This window comes from Megachile rotundata, chromosome 11 (assembly GCF_050947335.1).
Source record: "Megachile rotundata isolate GNS110a chromosome 11, iyMegRotu1, whole genome shotgun sequence".
Taxonomy (NCBI): domain Eukaryota; kingdom Metazoa; phylum Arthropoda; class Insecta; order Hymenoptera; family Megachilidae; genus Megachile; species Megachile rotundata.
Genome location: NC_134993.1, coordinates 10,105,696 through 10,120,495, shown reverse-complemented (window position 1 = coordinate 10,120,495; position 14,800 = coordinate 10,105,696). Strand labels below are relative to the sequence as shown.

At 31.9% G+C, this 14,800-nt stretch overlaps 1 protein-coding gene across 1 annotated transcript in view; it reads left to right on the top strand.

The window, feature by feature from the left end:
* The window catches only part of bs (serum response factor blistered), a 31,267-nt gene extending 17,110 nt beyond the window's left edge, over nt 1–14,157 (top strand). Inside the window, exons 3-5 of the mRNA XM_076537194.1 lie at nt 1,673–1,778; nt 9,031–9,135; nt 9,256–14,157. Coding sequence (XP_076393309.1) covers nt 1,673–1,778; nt 9,031–9,135; nt 9,256–9,434 — 390 coding nt within the window. The 3' untranslated portion in view covers nt 9,435–14,157. The remainder of the gene's footprint in view (nt 1–1,672; nt 1,779–9,030; nt 9,136–9,255) is intronic.
* The last annotated feature ends 643 nt before the right edge of the window (nt 14,158–14,800 follow it).

The window sequence follows — 14,800 nt, the reverse complement described above, 5'->3', positions numbered from 1 at the left end:
AAGCTCGCGCATCTCTCCCTGCTAGGTAGGTAGGTAGGTAAGTTGGTTCGTTGGTTGTTTCGTTGCTTGCTTAGTTGGTTGGTCGGTCGGTAGAAGCTCGTTGATTGATTGGTTAGTTGACCGTTTGATTGGCTCGCCGATATTATTGCCGAGGCGTTATCTACGATTTACAGGTTCGAGAGAACCGCGGATCTTCTCTTCGTTTATGCGACTCGTTAAGGATCTGGTATTTGCGACCCGTACGATTCTATATCGTCGCTTAGTTTTGCTAACAGTTAATCGCTTTTTGATTGGGTTACTTTGTTGCCAGATGCGCGTTACTTTATGGTTAATTAATTCCTGCTTTACGGAAGTAAGTTTCTTGGAACTGTCGATTGTGGAGGCAGAAACCTTGCGATGATTCATGACATTTCATGAATATTTCTTTTACGTTGCATACTTTGTTTACTAGCGTGTATTGTAGTCATCTTTTAACATTTTGATATATTTACTGGATCCTCTATTTACTGGGTCCTGGTCCTTCTATTTACTGGATCAACATTTGCTTCTGTTTGCGTGGTGAAGCAATGTTTGGCCGACACCATGGACGAATAGTTCGGTGATTTGTCTAAGTGACGAATGGATATTTCTATAATTTGTCCATCTGACGAGTATTTGGGTGATTTGTCTACTTAATGAATATTTGGATGATTTGTCTAAGTGACGAATTGATATTTGGATGATTTGTCTAAGTGACGAATTGATATTTGGATGATTTGTCTAAGTGACGAATTGATATTTGGATGATTTGTCTAAGTGACGAATTGATATTTGGATGATTTGTCTACCTGACGAATATTTCAATAATTCGTCTACCTAACGAATATACGGATGATTTGTCTACCCGACGAATATTTTGACTTGTCTACCTGACAACATAACAGACATTTGGTTAGTCCATTTACACAGTGTATAATTATTTGATTGGTCTACTCATGATAGTTTGATCCACTTACACGATAGTTTCTATTTACATGGTGGATGAACATTTGGTTGATTTATCTACGTGAAATGATGAATGAATATTTGGTTAATCTACCTACATGGTGGTTGAACATCTTGATTGATGGTTTTATGTGATGGAGAGTTTTTTGATCCACAAATGTGAATAAACATGGATATTTGGTTGATTTATATGGTGGAACATATGGCTCTGTTTAGGTGGAATGGTGGAGGAATATGTTATCGTGGATGGGCATTTGATAATCTGTTTATATGATTGTTCATCTGTTCACATTATTCTGATGATCTTTAAATAAGGTTCAGAACAAGGTTTAAATACTTGGTTGATTTATGGTCATGAAATGTTGGATATTTGTGGGTATTTAGTTTATACTCTTATATGATAGATGAACATTTCTGATAAACATATTTAATGAACAAACTCATTTGCCCATTTAAATGGTGGATGAATATTTATTTAAAAGACGGTAGATGAGTACTTAGATGATTTATCTATGCGGAGATAAATATTTAGTTGATCTACACGCTGCATCTGCTTCATGCTAGATAAATATTTATATTGCGAATGATATATTGATTGATTTATTTTTCTTGGATGAATATTTGTTCTACTTACACAGTGTATGAATAGTCATTTCTCTTCCAAACAAGTCACATTTTACTGTTTCAGGAGGATGGCACTTCACCTAGGTCAGACGTCTGTGCCAACGAAAGCGACGGAGACACCAGCGATGGCGACTCTCCGGTATCCAAGGATCTTTCAAAAAATCACTCCGGTAAGTGTATTTATTCTATAGATGTATCCTGTCTGGAGATTCTAGTACGACACCCAAGATACTTCAGGAAAATTTTAGGTCAATGTTGTGTCATTCTCTCAAAAATTACAGTTCCAGTCAGGTTAAATTCACATCATAGCTAATATTTAATTAAACCAAGCATCTGACCAAATCAGATCAAATATCTAAACAAATTTAATCAAAACAATTTAAACCAAACATCTGATCAGATTACAACGAATGAAGCTTCTCATCAGATCAAACTAAAGCAAATATCTAATTAAATTGAATGAAACTAAACATCTAATAAAATCAAACTAGACATCAAATGAAATTAAACCAAATATCTGATCAAATTAAACCAAACAAAACATATAATCAAGTTGAACCAAAACAATTTATACCAAACATCTCATCAGATCAAACTAAACCAAGCATCTCATCAGATCAAGCTAAAGCAAATATCTAATTAAATTGAATGAAACTAAACATCTAATAAAATCAAACTAGACATCAAATGAAATTAAACCAAATATCTGATCAAATCAAACCAAACAAAACGTATAATCAAGTTGAACCAAAACGATTTATACCAAACATCTCATCAGATCAAACTAAACCAAGCATCTCATCAAATCAAGCTAAGGCAAATATCTAATTAAATTGAATGAAACTAAACATCTAATAAAATCAAACTAGACATCAAATGAAATTAAACCAAATATCATGTCAACTCAAATTAAATATCTGATCAAATCAAACCAAATATCTGACTAAATGAAATGAAACCAAATCACACTACATAGCTAAGTAATACGAACCAAATCAATCTAAATATTTGATCAAATCAAAGTAAATATCTAAGCAATTCTGATCAAACCAACTGTGTGATCGAACCAAACCACATACCTGATCAAACCAACTATGTGATCAAACCAAACCACATACCTGATCAAACCAACTATGTGATCAAACCAACTATGTAATCGAACCAAACCACATACCTGATCAAACCAACTATGTGATTGAACCAAACCACATACCTGATCAAACCAACTATGTGATTGAACCAAACCACATACCTGATCAAACCAACTATGTGATCAAACTAACTATATGATCAAACCAAACCACACACCTGATCAAACCAAACTACATACCTGATCAAACTAACTATATGATCAAACCAAACCACATACCTGTTCAAACGAAACCTAACCAAATATTTAAGTAATTCAAACCAAAGTAAATATCTGGTGAAGTCAAACTAAACTAAACCAAATATCTGGTCAGATCAAATCAAACTAAGTATCTATGCAATTTAAACTAGATCAAACTGAACCAAATATCTGATCAGACCAATCCAAACTAAGTATCTATGGAATACAAACCAGACCAAACTAAAGCAAATATCTAAGCAATTCAAGCCAAATTAAGCTAAATGTCTGATCAAACCAAACTAAACTAAATATTTGATGGAACCAAATCAAACTAAGTATCTATGCAATTTAAATTAGATCAAACTGAACCAAATATCTGATCAGACCAATTCAAACTAAGTATCTATGCAATTCAAACCAGATCAAATTGAACCAAATATCTGATCAGACCAATTCAAACTAAGTATCTATGCAAGTCAAACCAGATCAAACTAAACCAAACATCTGATCAGACAAATTCAAACTAAGTATCTATGCAATTCAAGTCAAACCAAACTGTATATCAGATCAAATCAAACCAACTATGTGACCAAATCAAACTACATACCTGATCAAACCGAACCAAATTAAACCAAATATCTGATGAAACCAAATCAAACTAAGTATCTATGCAAGTCAAACCAGATCAAATTGAACCAAATATCTGATCAGACCAATCCAAATTAAGTATCTATGGAATTCAAACCAAACTAAACTATATGTATATCAGATCAAATCAAACCAACTATGTGATCAAACCAAACCAAACTAAACCAAATATCTGATCAGCCTAAACCAAACTAGGTATCTACATAATTCAAACTAAACCAAACTGTATATCTGATCAAATCCAACCAACTATGTGATCAAACCAAACCACATACCTGATCAAACCAACCCAAAGCAAAATAAAGTGAACGACACAAAAATTTGATCTAATCAAACTGAAGCAGTCGAGGGATCTAATGTGAAACCTGGAATAAAAGCAGATCAATGGAAACTGAACTGTTGGAACATTTCGTGGCAGCAAAGCGTTTACATCAAGTACATCGTATTCAGTATCCGATTACGCAATGGTAAAAGAACAATGGTTACCAAAAGTCGTCGGCACCGTTATCGTGCAGCTGAGTCGGCATCGGAATTTCGCGTGCGAGCGAATTCGCACGTGGGCAGTGTCCGCGGGCAAAAGTGGAAAATCGTTAGAGGCCCGTGCAATCAGTCAGTTTAGGTCGGCGGACAGAGAGGATCGTTGTAGAAAACGAGAGAATGGTATCAGAGAGGTAAACGTATGATGCGTAGCTCGGGCGGGAGCGAGAAACGGACAGAGAGGGAGAAGATAAAGGAAAGAGGACACTTAAAATGCGAAAAGTGTGCGAGCGATGACGAGGTTATCCGTGTAGGGGAGTACATAAGGAGTTGTACGGGCCGCGATGACCAAACTAAGACAACGACGCGCTGCCTAACTGGGAAGTAAGATCCGGTCGAAAGCCGCGCTCCGATGCAGGTGTACACATAAATATCGATGCTAATATATGGAGTGGATGCCATCCGACTTACCGATCGCCAGCATGACGTACGAGTTTTTTTTTTTTCTTTCGCCTCGCCATTGTTCCTCCGTCGCACAAACTGTCCATGCCGGAATTTTGATAACGTTGATATCCGACCCGGACGATCTTACCCCGGACGATCGCGTTCCAATTGCTCCTTTGTCGTTCAACCTTGTTTCGAGGCCCTTTTTTTTCGTACACGATTTCACGAGGTGTCTACTCCGGTTCTTCTTCGCTGACATTGAACGTTGTCGATTAGTTGATTGGACGACTCCGGTAATTAATTCTTCGGGGAGACGATTAACGGTACGGCCGCTTCGGATGTGGAGGTTCCTTTTTGTGTGGACTTTTAATATTTTTTTTAGGGGTTTGGAGATTTTTTGAGACGTTTAGGGTACTTTGAGGAGATTTTCTGTTGTGGATTTTATAGGGGAATAAAGTTAGTGGTGGTCAAAATTAGGTTTGAGGAACTTGGTAATATTTGGACTAGTTGTAGGATTTTATTGTTGTAATAATTATTTATACAGTGATATTAATTATTTTACACAATTATTTCGTTGATTTGGTATTTAGAATGAGATTATATTTGGTATTATTGCTTGGGGTAGTAACTATGGTTTATGAACCTAACCTATAAAATGTAACTCTTAATACATTAATTTCTATTTATTTTATTTATGCATTTGATTCTTGTAATTGTTGATGCATTGTTAAAAATCAAAATTCGTTAGATAGTGTTGTAATTGTCATAAATTGTAGTGATTAGTAGTAATAAATTCTAGTAAATTAAAATTAATGATATAATGTTCTGATAGGTATTTGAACAATAAATTATAGTGAGTAAAAATTAATTTTATAGTACTATATTTTTAGTGAAGGTTTAAATGATAAATTACAACAGACAGTAATAATAAATTTTAGTAAATTATGGCGAATGGTAACTATAAATAAATAGTAAATTATAACAAATGGGAACTATAAATAAATTGTAAATTATTAGAAATAATAACTATAAATAAATAGTATTATAAATTATAAGAAATAGTAACTGTAAATAAATTGTAAATTATTAGAAATAATAACTATAAATAAATAGTATTATAAATTATAAGAAATAGTAACTGTAAATAAATGGTAAATTATAACAAATAATAACTATAAATAAATAGTAAATTATAACAAATAGTAACTGTAAATAAATAGTAAATTATAATAAACAGTAACTATAAATAAATAGTAAATTATCTCAAATAGTACCTATAAATAAATAGTAAATTATAATATACAGTAATTATAAATAGATAGTAAATTATAAGAAATAATAACTATAAATAAATAGTAAATTATACCAAATAGTAACTATAAATAAATAGTAAATTATACCAAATAGTAACTATAAATAAATAGTAAATTATACCAAATAGTAACTATAAATAAATAGTAAATTATAACAAATAACAACCATAACTAAATAATAAATTATACCAAATAACAACCATAACTAAATAATAAATTACACCAAATAACAACCATAAATAACCAATAAACTATAAAATATAATAACCACAAATAACTACTAAATTAAAACAAAAATTAACCATAACTATTATGATAAATTACAACCTTAACAACAAATTAAAATAAATAACCCAAAAAATAATACTATAGTCACAGTAAATGTTACAACTATTCAATTAAACTAAATAACTCCTAAATAAAGAATAAAAAAACTTGACTCCAAAAATGGCACAATAAAGTGCGAGAGTACGTAACTTTAGGGTATTAGTCAGTTAAAGTGTTTTTCTTAGGTACACGAAGAAACAATAAACCGAAAGTTCTTTCTGTCGAAGAGAAATACATATGTACATATACAGAATAATGTATACTGCTATCTACTTTTAAGTAGAGAAAGTACACACTTAATTTTGACAGGATTCAATCTGACTTTTGCTGTGATACATGGGAATTTAGGTTTTTCAGTGGAAAAATAAATTTAATTAAATAAAACTTGTATATACATTGTTATATGATGTTCATATTAGGTTGTTTAACATCATTTTTATTTGTATAACTAATATTTATTATATAATATTTAATAAGGGACGATTTGTACAAAAAATATTCTTAATTGTTGAAATCAATTTTTGGGGTTAGTTTAATTTGAAATAAATATTTTATTAGTTTGATTAGTTTCATTGTTATGTTAACATTTTATTAATTTTATTATACAATGAACGTTTCATTAGCTTTATTGTATAATAAAGGTTTTATTAGTTTTATTATATAACAAACGTTTTATTAATTTTATTATGCAATAAATATTCTATTTATTTTCTTATAAGACAAACATTTTATTAATTTTGTTATAAGACAAACATTTTATTAATTTTGTTATAAGACAAACATTTTATTAATTTTGTTATAAGACAAACATTTTATTAATTTTCTTATAAGACAAACATTTTATTAATTTTGTTATAAGACAAACATTTTATTAATTTTCTTATAAGACAAACATTTTATTAATTTTTTTATAAGACAAACATTTTATTAATTTTCTTATAAGACAAACATTTTATTAATTTTCTTATAAGACAAACATTTTATTAATTTTCTTATAAGACAAACATTTTATTAATTTTCTTATAAGACAAACATTTTATTAATTTTGTTATAAGACAAACATTTTATTAATTTTCTTATAAGACAAACATTTTATTAATTTTCTTATAAGACAAACATTTTATTAATTTTCTTATAAGACAAACATTTTATTAATTTTCTTATAAGACAAACATTTTTATCAATTTTATTATGCAATGAATGTTTTATTGCATTTATCACTTGATGAACCTTTTGTTAGTTTTACTATAAAATAAGGTTATGTTCATGTTATGTATCGTTACTAAAATAAATATAAATCTTCTTTATTACAAATGTTTTACATAACGCTAAAAAATAAATCAAAGGACTTACACCATTTTTTTTAAATAAAAGATTTTTATTTGACTTCATCCTTTCGAAAAACATCAATTTTATCAGTTCAAGATTTAAAAATCATATTTTCATTTATTTTTCAAATAATTCAAGTGTAAATTCATTGTTCGTTAATTGTCTCAAAATATGTCGTAGTCATTGCAATTTTCTGCCAGTTAATCTAAGCAACATATGTTCAATTTCATATTAAAACCCGCACCGCTTTGCCTATCCACTTAAGCTTAATCTAGCTTCATATTATGTTCACCACGTAAATGTATATTTTTAGCGACGCTTCCGGAATTAATTTAACTAGTAAAAGAATCATAAAAAAAGAAATTGCTCATCGATAAATTCGTTCTATTCGAGAACTAAAAACTTCGAAGAAGATATACTTGAGAACGTGACTTCATATTCGTATTCAAGGGAGTACTCGCATTTTTTAATTCCGTCGACGGAAATATGAGAAAGTTGCGAAACTATTTTTTCCTTCGAGCATTCTTTATTATTCATTGACGCATTAAAACAGAATAAATCAGACTTAACAACAAAATTATAATAATGAACACTAATTACGGTATAATAATTATTATACTTTCATAACAGATAGAAAAAATTATTTTTAACTTGTTAGATTGTTAAATAATTTTATTTGTATATTAATAATTTGAGTTGTAAAATAATTTGTTTGTATTTGCTGTAAAAATGTACAATTGTTACGTTATTGTCAAGTAATTATATTATTGTCATCTTAGTATTATATTAATTTCACATTATTATATTAATACCATATTGGTGGCACGTTATTATATTTTTGCCGTATTATTGTCACATTATTATATTATTACATTATTACATTATTACATTATTACATTATTACATTATTACATTATTACATTATTACATTATTACATTGTTACATTATTACATTATTACATTATTACATTATTACATTATTACATTGTTACATTATTACATTATTACATTATTACATTATTGCATTAGTATCATATACACTTATTTACTAATCTCCTCTAAGAAGGTTACCCAAAATGGCGGACTCCCAAAATGGCGGACATACAAAATGGCTTCCCTCGCGTTCCCAACAAAAACCCTCACCTCGCATCTTCTTACAACTTTTTCTACCTTATACTTATTTCAAAACAGTCTAAAACAGAACCAATATTTCTAAAATAAGTGAAAAAAGCATACTACCTTTCAGTAATAAAATGATAACGTAAATAATTACGGTTTACGTATAAGCATTATGAAACTGCACCCCCTATTACCATTTCATATTATCAATAATAGTAAATGAAAATTGTTTGATTTGTTTGTGTTAGAAGTCTATCAAGTTTTTCACTAAATTTTATTTTTATGTATGTCTTCTTTAACACAATTAAGATGGAGGCTAAAATGTTAACCTTTAACGGAGGTTAAAATAGCAGCTCCTAATTTTAGCGACTCACAATATTAGTATACGACATACCAAGCTTGTCAAGCTTGATTCAAATTTATTTCTGTTCGCAGGTATAATGTACCAGATGCCCCAGACAGTGATTTACTCTCCGAGTCCCGGTGTCCTGCTCGGCATCGGTCAGAACGGTCAGCCAGTGCAAATCTCTCAAGAAGGAGGTGAGAAACCATGATCAACCCCGGGCTTCCCATAAAACGCATCCGCCATCCTTCCGCAACGGAGAGATCGGTCCTGGTCCTTCCTGTTTCCCAAGTAGAGGTTTTCGCATTGTTTCGCAGGCACAGCGTCGAACTCGAACCAGAGTAACCAACCGTTCATCACGATACCGTTGAACGTGGCGATGAGTGCCGCAGGTTTGTCGCTTCCTGTCGCGTCCAGGATGAATCTGTCGCCGTCTCCTCGATCGCCGACGTCCAACTGCGACCTGCCATCGGACCTCAGCAAAGATCGCGAGTGACACGTGTCATCGTGATCCAGGAACTGTCGATGCATCGTTAACATCTCGATCGATCATCAGTTCGACCGAGGTGGCGAACTTGATGTCCGTCGCGTGCGTACCACCTGGATGCTCTCGAGAGGAGACTCGGGACTTGGGACTCTGATGTCTCTTGAGGATCTCATCAATTATGATCGTCGATTTTTGGGAGGAGATTGATTTTTATGAGGATCGATGAGGATCTTTCGTCAGTGATCTTTCATATGATCTTGTGGTGAAGATCGGAGGGAGATTATAGGGATTTGTTGAGTGTGATCTCTTGGTTGTGAGGATGGCATATTTTATGAGGATTGCCATTAGTTGTGATGAAGATATAGTTGTTTTGATGAGGATATGTATATGCATTGTGATGAGGATCTCTCAGTTGCTATGACGAGGATCTCCTATATATTGTGATGAGCATTTCATATCTACTCTGATGAGGATCTCCCAGCTAGTCTGATGAGGATCTCATGTCTACTCTGATGAGGATCTCCCATCTATTATAATGAGGATATCCCAGCTACTGTGATGAGGATCTCCCATCTAGCCTGATGAGGATCTCCTAGCTAGTCTGATGAGGATCTCCCAGCTAGTCTGATGAGGATCTCCCAGCTAGTCTGATGAGGATCTCATGTCTACTCTGATGAGGATCTCCCATCTATTATAGTGAGGATATCCCAGCTACTGTGATGAGGATCTCCCATCTAGCCTGATGAGGATCTCCTAGCTAGTCTGATGAGGATCTCCCAGCTAGTCTGATGAGGATCTCATGTCTACTCTGATGAGGATCTCCCATCTATTATAGTCAGGATCTCCCAGCTACTGTGATGAGGATCTTCCATCTAGTCTGATGAGGATCTCCCATCTATTATAGTGAGGATCTCCCAGCTACTGTGATGAGGATCTCCCATCTATTGTGATGAGGATCTCCCATCTATTGTGATGAGGATTTCACATCTACTCCCCTTCGGATCTCACATCTACTCTGCTGAGGATCTACCATCTACTTTGACAAGGATCTCACATATACTTTACTGAGTTCTCCCATCTACTCTGCTGAGGATCTCTCATCTATTCTAACCTGGATTTCCCATTTATCCTAACGAGGATCCCATCTATTCTTGCAGAGGACCTCCCATCTGCTCTCATGAGAATTTCCCATCAATTATGATGATCTCCCATTAATCTTAACAATCTCCCATCAATTGTCATCACAATCTGCCATCGCCTGCAATGACATGATCTGCTCAGATCCATAAGTAACTGAGTCCTGAGACTCCCGAGACTTCTCCATGTTTGAAGTTGTGCACCAAAGCACTCTGTTACAGAATGTATCGATTGCATTCGTAAGTGGAGATGGGATATAAGTACTCTCATTATTGAAGAAGTTTAAATTAGTTTGGAACTGTGCTACGAAGGATGTTAGAAGTCTTTTGATCTGACTCAGGTAATTTTATAGAAAATACGTATGGAACATGTACGTATTATTTTAAATGTTTTGGTGGAGATCTTAAGTGGTTGGGATTTGTATTTTCAATGTTGTCAGATTATTCATTCTTTTTGTTTAATTTTTCATGGAAGATTGTGGATTTAAAATTCTTAAAAATTGTTTTATACAAAACGCTTTATAGTTCATACAGAATTCTTGTACAAAAAGCGCTGTACAATTCATACAAAATCCTTGTACAAAAGCGTTATACAATTCATACAAAATTCTTGTACAAAAGCGCCGTACAATTCATACAAAATTCTTATACAAAAGTGCCGTACAATTCATACAAAATTCTTATACAAAAGCGCTGTACAATTCATACAAAATTCTTATACAAGAAACGTTGTACAACTCATAGACAATTATTTCACCCAAAACGTTGTACAATTCTTAAAAATTCTTGTACAAGAAACGTTGTACAACTCATAGACAATTATTTCACCCAAAACGTTGTACAATTTTAAAAAAATTGTTTAACACAGAATGTTGTACAATTCATAAAAAATTCTTCTACAAAAAGCGTTGTACAATTCATAAAAAATTCTTTTACAATAAGCGTTGTACAATTCATAAAAAATTCTTCTACAAAAAGCGTTGTACAATTCATAAAAAATTCTTTTACAAAAAACGTTGTACACTTTATAAAAAATTACTTAGCACAAATTTTTAATTAATTAATTTAATTAATTTTAATTTAATTAATTTAATTTTAGCACAAATGGCTAAACTATAATTCCAGACATTACAAACAAGACATTTACAAACCATAACTGCCTTCCACAAAACATTATCTTACATCTGATAAACAATTTCACGTTACACTTTCCACAACTTCTAACTTAATAATTTCTTCACCAATGTTCTATATATAGCACTACTAAAAGCTTCTCCAACCATTCAAACTTTACCCAACAAAATTTCTACCCCACAAACGAATTCGTATCACAAGTAAAAATTGTATTAAACTCGATCCCGTCTCCACTCGTGGTAGCCGACGGTAAAACGCGTCCGCAGGGAGACATTCTTCGCCATTTGTATTTTCCGCGAGCGCGTTCGATGTCTTGCCTTAATAAAATCCTCGTTCGAGTTTCACGGATAGAATGAACTCAAATTGCAACGGATCCGTCGAAGGCTTTTTTTATAAAGCTCTGATATTTTCGTTAAGTCAAGTTCGGTGACAAAATACTTCTAGCACCTCAAGGTACCAAGGTATCAAGGTACCAAGCACTTTTGGTACCTCAAGTATAAAATTGAGGATCTTGCTTTTTGATCAGAAAAAGATTTGCAAAAATATGCAAAAATGATAATATTATAAAAAAATTATAATACAATTTTTAACTGTTTCAGTATAGAAGTTTGTAATTTTGTTTTTAAAATTCCTTTTGACAAATTTTTAAAATAAAACTAGTCCCTATACACCGTTTAACGTATAAATAATATCACAAAGAAGAAAATATTACAAAATACATACTCCTCAACGTCGAAATCTTAAAATAATTCACATTTTTGCATTTTTTTAAAAATCCTCTCCTAAGTCTTCTAAGTTAACAAATAATGAATTGTTTCTCAATTTTTCACAAGAGGTACCAGATATTAATACGAGTATTTTGTGACAAAATTTGATGACTAGATACTCGGTTTCGTTACCGGCGTTCGATCGATTCTCGTGCAATACTAGTCAAACTTTTTAGCCCAACGAACGTTCCACGGAGTAATTTTTCACGAGTTTCGACCTCGAGGTGTTTTAGCGTTCGTGAATTTATTGTTGGTAGAGTCGTTCGTTATTTTTTCACGGTAGAATCGTTTAGAGCGGTGATGGGCAAGTTGCCGGTGGCGGGCAAATGGCGGTGCATTTGGGAGCGATGGATTCCAGGTATGATAGTTTGGAAATTTGAAATTTTTGTGCTGGTACGTTTTTAAATTTCAGGAAATTTGATAATTAGGAGGATGTAGAATTTTTGATATTAGTAAATTAGTGATTTTGTAATTTTGTAGACTTGCAGATTCTTAAATTTTTGGATTTCTGGTTTTGTGGATTCGTGAATTTCTGGATTTCTAGGTTACTAGACTTCTAGATTCTTAAATTCCTAAATCCCAAGATTTCTAGATTTCTAGATCCCTAGATCCCTAGATCCCAAAATTCCTGGATCCCTAATTCCCTAGATCCCTAGATTTTTGGATACCAAAATCCCTAAATTTGTAGGTTACTATATTTCTAGATTTCTAGTTTCTTAGATTCCTAGATTCCTAGATTCCTACATTTCTAGATTCCTAGATTCCTACATTTCTAGATTCCTAGATTCCTAGATCCCTAGACTCCAAAATCCCTAGATCCTTAAATCCCTAGATCCCTAAATCCCTAGATTTATAGATTTTTAGATTAATAGATTACTAGATTACTGGGTAAATATATTACTAGATTACTAGATTACTAGATTACTAGATAACTATATTACTAAATTAATAAATTACTAGATTACTAGATTACTATATTGGTAGGTTACTAGATTATTAGATTATTAGATTTTTATATCACTAGATTTCTAGATTAGGAAATTAAAAACTTTATAAATTGGTGAATTTGTCAATTTTTAAATTTCTAAATTTTTGAATTAGTTAATTAATCAATTAGTAAACTAATAAACTAGTAAATTAGTAAATTGGTAAGCTATTAAACTATTAAACTAGTAAACTAGTAAAGTAGTAAACCAGGAAACTAGTAAATTAGTAAACTAATAAACTAGTAACTTCCTAAATTTAAAAATTTTTAAATTAGTAAATTAGTAAATTAATAAATTAGTAAATTAGTAACTTAGTAAACTAGTAATTTCCTAAATTTCTAAATTTTTGTATGCTACAGGAATCCAGATTTCTAACAACAAATCAGTAAATTAATAACACTTTAAATTTTTGAATTTCCAAATTTCCGAATTTTTAAATTTCCTAATTTACAAATTTCTAAATCTCTCAATTGCCAGGTTTCAGAATTTTATTTATAATTTCCTAAAATTCCTAAATCCTTAAATTACTAAATTACCAAATTACCAAATTACCAAATTACCAAATTACCAAATTACCAAATTACCAAATTACCAAATTACCAAATTCCCAAATTACCAAATTACAAAATTACCGAATTCCCAAATACCCAAATTCCCAAATTCCCAAATTCCCAAATTCCCAAATTCCCAAATTCCCAAATTCCCAAATTCTTAAATTCCCAAATTTCCAAATTCTCAAATTACTAAATCACCAAATCACCAAATCACCAAATTCCCAAATTCGCAAATCCCCAAATCCCCAAATTCCAAAATCCCCAAATTCCAAATTCCCAAATTCCTAAATCCCCAAATCCCCAAATTCCCAAATTCCCAAATCCCCAAATCCCCAAATCCCCAAATTACCCAATTTATTTACCGAATCTAAATAACTAAATTACCAAATGACCAAACATTCAAATTCTCAAACCATCAATTTCCAATACTCAAATTTAAAAAAAATTGAAATTTCCAAACGATCAAACCCCCAAATTATTAAATCACAACCAAAATTTTCTTAACTACCAAAAATCCCAATAAATCTTCAGATCTGATCACTGCCACTCCCTGCACACGTATGCCCGTCACAGGGCACTTATGTCGCTCACCACTGGTTTAGAGGCACATTTTAAAAAAAGTACCGCGTTTTAATGCGATAGTGACGATCGATAGAATTAATCGACTTTTGTACGGTTCTTTTGCCAATTAGACCGCAAAATAACGAGGGAATTCGACGCGGTATCATTAGATCGTTAAATTATTTCCCAACATTCTGATCCTAGTTGTTGAGGAATTTTGTTCGAAAAGTATCGAAA